This window comes from Mugil cephalus, chromosome 11 (assembly GCF_022458985.1).
Source record: "Mugil cephalus isolate CIBA_MC_2020 chromosome 11, CIBA_Mcephalus_1.1, whole genome shotgun sequence".
NCBI lineage: Eukaryota > Metazoa > Chordata > Actinopteri > Mugiliformes > Mugilidae > Mugil > Mugil cephalus.
Window position 1 is genome coordinate 6,551,044 of NC_061780.1, and position 10,477 is coordinate 6,561,520.

At 37.6% G+C, this 10,477-nt stretch overlaps 1 protein-coding gene across 3 annotated transcripts; it reads left to right on the forward strand.

The window, feature by feature from the left end:
• Positions 1–19: 19 nt before the first annotated feature.
• LOC125015873 (carcinoembryonic antigen-related cell adhesion molecule 6-like) lies at positions 20–7,759 on the forward strand. Of its 3 annotated transcripts, none has more exons than XM_047597895.1 (6): positions 20–210; positions 676–996; positions 2,671–2,946; positions 3,030–3,284; positions 4,176–4,287; positions 7,557–7,759. In XM_047597895.1, exons 1-6 carry the CDS (start codon positions 165–167, stop codon positions 7,687–7,689), a joined length of 1,143 nt encoding a protein of 380 aa, XP_047453851.1. In that variant the 5' UTR covers positions 20–164; the 3' UTR covers positions 7,690–7,759. The 3 variants fall into 3 exon arrangements, with proteins under 3 accessions (XP_047453851.1, XP_047453853.1, XP_047453852.1); XM_047597896.1 differs by lacking the exon at positions 7,557–7,759 and adding an exon at positions 4,868–5,189 and having other exon boundaries at positions 26–210; XM_047597897.1 differs by lacking the exons at positions 3,030–3,284; positions 4,176–4,287; positions 7,557–7,759 and adding an exon at positions 1,814–2,092 and having other exon boundaries at positions 25–210; positions 2,219–2,821.
• The last annotated feature ends 2,718 nt before the right edge of the window (positions 7,760–10,477 follow it).

A 10,477-nucleotide genomic window follows, 5' to 3' on the forward strand; every position in this document is an offset into this window, starting at 1 on the left:
TCAACATTTATTATGATGGGATTCTCTCAGTTACACATTACTTCCTTGTACTGTCTTGATATATTGAAATCAACATTCAGTATAAGGACATTAGAAGAGGAAAGAGAAGGAGTTTAAAGCAAATCTTTCTTCCAGTTCTTATACTTGATGTTACTACAGATGAAATGGAAAAAGTTGTAATATGTATCATCCTTCTGGGTATCATCTCAGGTGAGTTCTTACAACTAGATAGAGCAGATGAAACCAAGTATTTAGTCTTTTATTGATCAAAAGGCTTGTTATGTTCAAGGGGATAATGTGTTAATATTGTAAATGGTTGGTTTATTTATTCAGTCATTCATAGTGATGTTGATGTACACGCACATTAGTTCATTAGTTCATCAGATGGGTGGATGGAGAGATTCACTTGTTTACTTGAAATATATGTAAATAAAATTCACAAATGGAGCTGATTAAGTAAGTATTAAGTATTTACATTACATGCAACCATGTAAAACAAAATGAGTCAAATCCATGTATTTCTAAATCAGGATTCTACTCTCTGACCTCATGCATGATAGAAATTATTTGAGTTTTGTGTTGTTAGTTCAAGACTTTGTCATGGATTGTGACTTCAAACAAATCATCACTTTATTGTCATTAGAATCTTTCACAGTTGTGTATCTTTGTTTTCAGGTGTAACTGAAGGAGCTGGTGTGTTGCCAGGTGGTCCTCTTAATGCAGCTGTGGGAGAGAAAGTGACTTTCACCACAACACTGACTCCACCAGAAAAACCTTTTATATCTGTCAGTTGGAACTTTGGTGACAGAAATATAATCACTTCATCATCAGGAAACTTTACTTCAGCAGAGTATGAAGACAGGATCACCTACTTCCCATCTACTGGGTCTCTGGAGCTCAGGGATCTGACTCTTAATGACAGTGGAGTATACAGAGTTAGCATTATACCATATGGAGGACCAGAACAACCAGGAACCATCAGACTGGATGTATATGGTGAGCAACAGTTTTACATCATTTCATTGTGGAACTAACAAGATTAATCACAAACTGGATTTTGTTGTGTGTACTGGTTTAAAAAATTAATGCAACATGCAACAACTGACTTCACACAATGTTATTTGACTAACAATGATGGAAGACAATAATAACAAATGTAAAGAAAAATTATTTTACTATTGATTTTGTGTTTGTCTTTTCTTCGTATTTTGTGGTAAGTTAAAGCCATACCTGCACAGTCCTGAAAGTGTTTACCTGATGGTTGTTATAATACCCGTTGACATTTCACTTGGTCACTCAGGCCAATAAGCTACCAAATCATTTTTATACTAGGACGGTGTCCTTCCTCTTGTCTGAATCCAGCTGGGATAGGCTCCAGCCTCTCGTGAACCTTCTCCAGGATGAACACTTATATATGATGAATGGACAGAACTTTAACTGACTCTGAACATGGGATCAATCACTACACTGCTTCCCTCTGCTGAAACTTTGTTAAAAATTAAATGACAAATGAACTTAATGGAAACAGGTGATACACCAACCACAGGGTAAAGAAACACAAAGAAAAGAAATAAGAATAACAACAACAACTAGATGAAAGTGATTTACAAAATACAACAAGACATAAACTATAAGAAATGACATCACTTATTTTTCCACCACTACCAGTAAAATGTGATCAGACCACGTCCACATGAATATTCAACATGTCATGATGATCATGAGATTTATTGACAGCCACTACACTGCTTCCCTCTATTGAACCTTTGTTATGAGGTGACCACTGTGAACCCATTGTGTTTCTCACTCACAGAGCCAGTCTCCAGTGTAACAGTAACTCCTATGAGTTCAGACTTGGTGGAGTTCAACAGCTCTGTCCGTCTGTCCTGCTCCTCCTCTGGATCCTCCCTCTCTTTCCTCTGGATGAACGGCAGCTCTCAGGTTACACAAAGTGACAGAGTTGATCTCACTGATGGAAACTCCACTTTGACTATAGTCAGTGTGACTCGCTATGACCAGGGACCATTCAGGTGTCATGTGTTCAATCCTGTCAGTAATGACACCAGTGGTCCAGTAAACCTCTCCATCAGCTGTGAGTGTCTAACCAACACGTGTATAATCTTCATGACGACATAGAGGCTTCATAATGGATCACATGTCATGTAGCTGCTAACGTTCCCTCTTGGTGTTTTTCCTCCACACATGCCACCCTCTGCAGATGGTCCAGAAAACATTAAAGTCACATTACTGTCATCAGAAGAATACTACAAAGAAGGATCAGACATCACCATGATCTGCTCAGCTGAATCTAGACCTTCTGCTCAGTTTATGTGGTTTGTGAATGGAGTCAAGCTGTCAGATACTGGACCAGAGCTCAGACTGATGAACATTCAGATGAGTCAGAGTGGAAACTACAGCTGTCAGGCCTTTAACCACAAAACTCTGAGATATCAAACATCTCAGCCTTCAACTATTTCTGTACTGGCTAAGACTGGTTATCATCTGGTTATGAGCTTTATCCTTTGCTACTTACTGTACTCACAGAAAAAATATAAACTAAAATGACCTATTTAAAAACACATGTTTACAGGATATACTTTTCACTGAGTTTTCAGTTCCACACTAACATTCTGTTCTCATACTTTTATTACAAAATATGTTCCCCAACAGAGAAAATATCAGGAGCTTCACTTCATCCATCAACAAACATTTCACTTATGGAGGGAAACTCTTTCACTTTGACCTGTGAAGCTTCTGGCTCTATCGTCACCAGAAACTGGAGGAAGGATGGTTCAGCTCTGATCCTGACTGACAACAATACTCTTCATGACAACAACAGAGTGTTGATGTTTAACACTGTGACTAGAAAAGACAGTGGAGAATATTTCTGTAACATCAGAAACCCCATCAGCAGTGATGGAGCTAAATACAACATGATGGTTAACTGTGAGTACCACACTGTTCAGCTACATTAACTGTTAACACAGAGGCACAATGACGATGTTGATGGAAATGTTTTGTTTGTTCAGATGGACCAGAGAAGGTTCAAATCACAGGTCCAAGTCAGATACATTTGAAAGAGACGTTTAAACTGACCTGCTCTGCTGAGTCCACACCAGCTGCCACTTACACCTGGATGTTCAATGGAAGTGAGATACTCAAGGATTCTGCTGAGTTCATTAAAGAGGCTGAACTCTCTGACAGTGGCAGCTACACCTGTCAAGCAACGAATGACATAACTGGAAGAACATCATTATCAGTGGAGCATGGATTGACTGTAACAGGTATTGATTGTAGATGTTATTGCTTCTCTTCGATTTGTGGTTAGATTTCAGTATTTGTTCCATGAAGAACTTGCAGAGTTCAAATTTTCCCCTCAGATATTTTCTACCAACTAAAAAAATGGAAAAAATTAGTTTAAGTTTATGAGGCAACAGTGGTTTGAAATACAAACCTCTGCTTAATTTCTCTTTGAAAAAATTTCTTGAATATAAAAATTTTGCAGAACAAACAACAAAAAAAAAAGTTAATCACAGTAACAATGTAAATGTAGAATATTTGTTAAAAATCCAATCTTGTCACATGGCAGGGTCCTAACGTCCATCTCCATCTGATATTTTAAGACACAACCACCAAATCGGAAATCTTTTTTCTTTACAGTGTCCAAAGTAAAACTAACAGTCTAGATGCAGGAGTATTTGGTTGTGTGACACAAGTAGGTAAAGTTTGATTAACTTCATGATGCAGGTCACCTTTGATCGTCTCTTCACCATAAAGTTAAATGACATGTTTAATAAGTGGTAAACTCACTACCTGACCAAGTGATGGGGACAAACAAGTATTTCTGAAATATTTGCACCTTATCACAACAATATTGTGTTGTTAACAATAACTTTATATGGTGATAAACTAGCAGCCAGTAAAGTTGAGGAGTCAGTAGGTGTGCCACAAAGATAACAGTGAACATTTTGTTTCACTTTATTGAAGAAGTTTACAGTGTATGAGACACAGAATCTATTTTATTTTAATGAAGTGCAACATGTGTCTGAACACACTAGTGTTCTACGTTCTGATTGATATAAACTAACCATTAGTGATTTGTGAGTTTACAAGTTTAAGTAAATATTTCAGGCTGAATTGATCATTGTTGTCTTTTTTTTTTCTTTTTTTTTCAGATTCTAAAGAAGCTGCAGGTCTCTCAGCAGGTGCCATCGCTGGAATAGTAATCGCATGTTTGATAGTTTGTTGTGCAGGAGCTGCTGGAGGCTTTTATATGTATAAAAGAAAGTAAGTGAAAATTTACCTTCACACTATTTCAAGCCAGACATCTGATATTTTTCTATGAAGAGTTTATGATTAATTGTTTTATTTCCTAAACCTTTATAATTATTACATTTGCTCAAATGCAATTTTATTTAAGAATTATAATATCTTTGCATGCATTAGCTTGATTTTGTAAATATTACAAACATATAGTATTGCTTTTATAAAGTGGGACAAAATACATATTCATTATTCAATATTCAGAATCACCATCAAACCGAAACCACATTCAGATAATAAAGGTTAGTGTGTATCTGATTAAAGAGAACTAACTAAATACAGTATATAACTAGTATAAATGTCTGGAGAGTGATGTGATAAAACAAGAAGAACATGCGTATGAGATTATTTCAAGTATTAATAAAAGGACAGTATAAACTCAATACTCTTCTTTTCCTTTAAGGTGAGTTTTGAACTTTTGAATATGATGTATTTTGGTTTGGTTTACATCTGAAAGGTCTGTTGTAGCTCACTGATTGTAGCAGTTAATCAAAACAAGGTCTCTTACATTTAACCACTGTTTCACTTGTTTCTTTTTCTACAGATGATGAGAAAACAGGAAATCTGAGACATAATCTGCAGGACATAGGATTAGTTGTAGTGTTGTAGTAGTGATGTTGCTGTTATTATTAATCTAGCTCACTTTGTTTACTCTAGTTTTTACATTTGACATTTTCTCATATTTCTGAATGACAAGCTATATTTGTTAAATTTTATGAAGAGCTTTCTATGACTTTATGCCCCTGGAGTTTACTCACTTGACTTCATTATACCGCTTTATGATATGTGTTGGTTCTTAAGTGGGAACCAAGAATATATGTGTTACTATTGATTTAATAAAACATTTACTATGACTGTGACCTAAACTATATGTTTGTTGAGCACTGGTTATTCTTGGGAGCAGGGAAAAAGAGGGGAGTCATCCTTTATGTTACGTACTGGTTCCCTCTAGGCTACTTGTAACAGTAGATGTAGAAGTTAGTGTAAACTTTCAGTATGTAACACTGAATACTCAACATACCATGATAAACCTTGGATTTATTAACAGCCACTGTAGTGTTTCCTTCTACTGTGTCTGTGAATGTTCTCAGTCATACATGTCATGGTATATCCCAGTAAGAAGAAAGGAGGTGGACTCTGTATCTAGATAAATAATTCCTTCTACCTTAACTAAACTCTGCATATCTAGTGTGGAGTATATCATAGTTAAATACAGGCCCTAAGGGAATTTTTTCCTCTACATTAATGCTGCACCAGGACTGGAGCTAGACATAGCCATTAGTGAACAATAGAACGGTGCGCCTGAAGAAGACTTCATTGTAGCAGGAGATTTTAATCTAATCAGGGATGATAACATATTGGGCCATAGCTACACAGATGTAAATAATGTAAAAACATACAAAACAGTGCCAAGGCCTCACATAGGACGGTCTGATCACCTCTCTTTGCTGATGTTACCAGATTAGCCTGTTGAGGTTTAGGTACACTGCTTACAGAACAAATACCATATATTGTACAGTGTTTAATGGCTGGAGGGGGATGGCTCGAAGCTCGGAGCTAACCCAACGGAGTGTTGTACACGGACTCCTTGAAGTGCTACACATGGTGTTGCGGTAATTTCATACAGTCAATGGGTAATTTTGATCAAGGCAAAGGACGCCAACAGACTGAACAAACTCATCATTTCACAAAGGGAGGTAACTCAAACAAGAGAAAGCAGGGTAACTCTAGTCTGTTTCACAGAGAGAGGTAACTTAAGCTCTGTTCAGTTACCGTAGCAACAGACTCTATGAACCTAACCTGGTCGGGACCAGGTTTTTCTCATTGAACCTCAAGTTTCTCTCTGTCTTCGCCCTCTTTCAACCACACACGCCATTTGATTTCCTCTTTCATACATTCAGTCAGCAGGCAAGTTTTGGTGTGGCCTTGTTCTGCCGTCTGTCAAAGATCATTAAAAAAGTCAGAGTCAGTACCAGAAGTCCATTAGACGCAGTAGGAGGTGACTTTTTTTGACGAACATGGCATGTCCTTTTGACAACGATCCCGTGGATGAAGGTGCAGCATGACTGCGCAGAGAATTAAATATTCATTAGGATGGTTATCAAACCACGCATAGATGTTTTAGCAATTTTCTAGACAATTATCTTTTTGAGCGGCACCGTTTCACGTCACAGTCCATCATTTACATACAGAGCCTAATCCGCCCTTACATTTGTAACATTACCAACCGTAGTCATGCTCTCCAAATGGTAGTTTTTTATACAATGTCAGAGATGCAGAGCACTTGAGCAAAGCAACTGTATGCAGGGCGGTCAAAAAAGTGTGCCTCGCCCTGAAACGACTTTTACCCATATTTGTTGTTTTCCCTGGAGTCATCAAGGAGGAGGTCCACAGGATTGCAGGTGAATAATGTAGGGATCTGTTAGATTTTAAATTATATTCTTTTAATGACATTGTGTTGCAACCTCAGACTGTTTTAGTAATTTTCATTTCTTAAAGGATTTCCCAGTGTGATTAGCTGCATAGATGGCACACACATCCCCATCACGGCTCCCTCACACAATGAAGTCGATTATGTGAATAGGAAGTCCATACACAGCATAAATGTGCAGGTACATGTAGATTGACTACTGTTTCAAAATGTTAAAGACTGCATCACAGTTCCAACATCTGTCAAACTGAACATCCATCTCACTATGTCAATCTGTGCAGTGGAAGTTGAGTGACCTTCCTGCTGCAGCCCAGCCATGCTCTGTTAAAAAGGAGGATGTGTGGGTCTAATGTGTGTAGTGTAGGCTAAATGCCGAGGTCTTACCTATTTGAACAAGGTTTTTAGATTTCATCTTAAGCTGCTGTCAAGTGCGCTTCTCCCCCACGGGATTGCACTTATGAAATAAATGAATAGGCTACCGTTCAAGCAGTTTTCCATGTAATAGAGACGGGAGGCAGACAGTGACGCTCAGATGGGCCTCTCTGTGTCCAGTGTGTAATGTGTGTACTCCATCTCCCTCCCACTGCATTTTGGAGATAGGTTAATCTCTCTGATGATAATGTGCATCCACAATGTGTTCTATAATCATTTTGACTATTAAATTACTGTCATTTCATTGAAATCCACAACAATACAACTATTGGAAAACAGCCACAGGGGTCTGATGTGAGTCAATGTGTCTGACTCTGCATTTGCTTAACCAAACATAACACCGGTTGCTTTCTTTTTTTGTGTGTTACAGTGGCCATTTGAGTGGGTGTCGGAGAAAGACACCACCTGCTAATTTTGCTCAAGTGCTGAAGGGACCACAGTACCATTGTGTTTGTCAATATATGTTGTTTTGTTATTTATTAATTGTTTCTGTTAAAACATAAAAATTACTACCTTGTCATGACTCTCCATTGCCACTCAAGGCTTCATGTCTTTTGCTATTTTTCCTCTGCATTATGACTTTTCTTTTTTTGCATACCAGTTATTGCCACTTGAAGTAATGAGTGTTCATTTGCAGTACTTACTTCAATAAAGAAATACCAAATTAAATCATTGCTCTTGGAGATAACTCTACTATATTATACAAATTACACTCATTCAATCAATTAATGAATTGACAGACATTTGATTTTCCCTTTAGTGATGAATAAAGTAATTCTTATCTTATCTTTATATATTTAAGAAAATAGGTCGTAAGATCCTTTTTGAAACATTGCTGAACACGGTATGCCATTGAACCCCTTTTCAGCGGAATAAAGCTGCCGGGCATACTTCTGCTGCATCAAGCCTTTCTCCATTGATCACTACAGATGGTTGATCGCCCTCTGCTGACTGACGAGAGAAGAACATGCAAACAGTCCTTTTGGTGTTGAGGTGTAAACGAGATTGATTAAGTGAATGAGATAAAGGCAGTGCGCCATCAGAAAGGTTTTGAAAGGAGAATGTTACGGTTTAATGAATCACAAGCTCTTTTCAAATCTAAGAAAGCAGCTTTATGGTGTGCGTAGACCTCTCTATGATGTTTTATAAATTGCTGTCAAGACCAAAGACATCTCTAGCCTTCGAGGTTTTCAGAGATTAAATGATTTTTAGGACCTCAGGAAGAGTTATTTCCCTTAAACTAAACACTGGCTTTCTGTCATCTAGAGGGTGTCTGGACATTTCAAATTCATTGTCAACTCCTCAACTAAATGTATAAAAAAATGCTGAAAATACTAACAGTGCCATCCAAGTCATGTAGAAGAATGCCATTCACCTGGAGCTGCATATCATTGGGTGTTGTGTCTTTGTTTCTTCCTGTTAGCTTATTTAATCGTTCCCATATCAATTTTCCATTGCCATTCGCCCCATCTATCATTTCAATGAAGAAATCTGCTTTAGCTTTATGAGTTTGTTTTGTTACTTTGTTTCCAAGTGATGTAAAAGTCTGGTGGTCACAGATAAGTCCTGTTTTTAGAGATTTATTTTAGTGCATTATCCCTTTCTTTTCAATTTGTGTACATCATCCTTCACCTGAGGTAGGGTCTTTTTTACACTTTTTGAATCCCGCTTTTTTTGTGAAGTGATCCAGAACTTCCATAACACATTGAAAAAAGGTGCTGTAGCTGTCCTCAACTCCAGTATTCATTAATACACTGGATCAATCATACTCTTGCAAAGCACTCTTCAAGCTTTTTTGTTCACTTTTAGGTATTATCTGATAGCTGCTAACTCTAATGGGGCCAGTACCATGTTTCCAATTATTTCTTCTTGAGAATAGAATGAAATTATAGTCAGAGAGTTCAAACAAAAAAAAATAAAGTTTTACTGACCCTATCTGGCTAATTTATGGATGTTAAATTAGTTGTTGTTTTACTTGTCTTGGTTATTCTTGTTGGACTTTGAATGATTTGAGTAAGCTTGTGATTATCTGTTAGTTGTCTCACCCTAGTCCCCTATCTTTCTTAAACACCTTGTATCCAGAAATATTGATGGCAGCTGTTGATGATGAAGAAGTTAACCAGCTTTCAGATATACCTAATATATCAGCATTGGAATCAATCAATCAAGTGTTCATTTTCTTCTAGTATACTATGAATGTTAATTTGGCCCAGTAGTAGGCCTTCTGGGTTAGAACGTATATCCCAGATGATCTTAGCATTATTAAGAGTCTGAAAAAATTTGTTTCTTTATCGCCAGCTTCAGAGATTTCAATCTAATTGTTGGGGTGGAGCATTTGTCCCCATTTAATGTTGTAGTAGATAAAGATTCATTGTGATTTTAGGTGACACTCATGGGTGTCTGTGCCTAGGTGTAGAGTGTGGAGTGTCTTGATGTGATACTTAAGGGATGGTGTTTGGTGTATAGAAGTGGTTCAGGAGGAGGTAGGGGGCGCTATAGGGGGATTGGGTGGGGCCGATGATGCAGCGAGTCAGGAAGGACAGGAGCGAATGGTCAATGCGATGTTTGATGATAGGTGGCGTGACCCTTTCAAGTTTGGGTGTAAATCGCGTCTTTTGAAAAATGTATGTCTGTTTAAAAATGCGGAAATTATGTCCACGAAAGGGATGCCTTGAGAACTGAAAATACAAGAATCCCTTAGTGTGTCATACATTGTTGCTCTGACTGACTGTAGGACTGTCCAGTTGTGCACAGAGGTATTTTTTCTGTTATAATTCTTTCACAGTGTTTTTGCTATGGAGATGTGAACAAAGATTTGAGCAAGATGTCGAAATTATCTACAGGTATGTTGCTGTTTCCACTGAGTTCATTTTCATTTTTTTCGGGATTGTAGTTGTGTTTTTGGTGTGAGATTTGATAAGAGCTGAAACTATCTGTATTTTTCTCCATTTTTTTTATTGTGATCATTTAGGTCTTCATGAAAAAATGAGATCAAAGTAGTTTTCCACTATGGCTCATCTGAATGTTCATCAGTCTGAGCTCTGTACCTCACTGTAGCCTCATTGTAGCAGGAGATCTTAATCAAACTAATCTCAGGTCAGTCCTACCCAGTTTCCATCAGAATGTTAAATGTCTAATCAGGGGTGATAATATGGCTCATGATACTCAGCAGTATCATGTCCTCACATAGGACAATCGGATCACCTTTCTTTGTTGATTAGAAACCACTTAGCAGCAGAGCTAAGCCAACTAGCAGAGAAGTTAAAGTGTAGCCTGAGGTAGCAACAACTT

Coding starts and splice junctions, on each gene's coding strand:
- LOC125015873 (XM_047597895.1), top strand. CDS start 165: ATGGAAAAAGTTGTAATATGTATCATCCTTCTGGGTATCATCTCAG. Junction 2,947..3,029: donor ATACAACATGATGGTTAACT/GTGAGTACCACA, acceptor TTGTTTGTTCAG/ATGGACCAGAGAAGGTTCAA. Junction 3,285..4,175: donor GCATGGATTGACTGTAACAG/GTATTGATTGTA, acceptor TTTTTTTTTCAG/ATTCTAAAGAAGCTGCAGGT.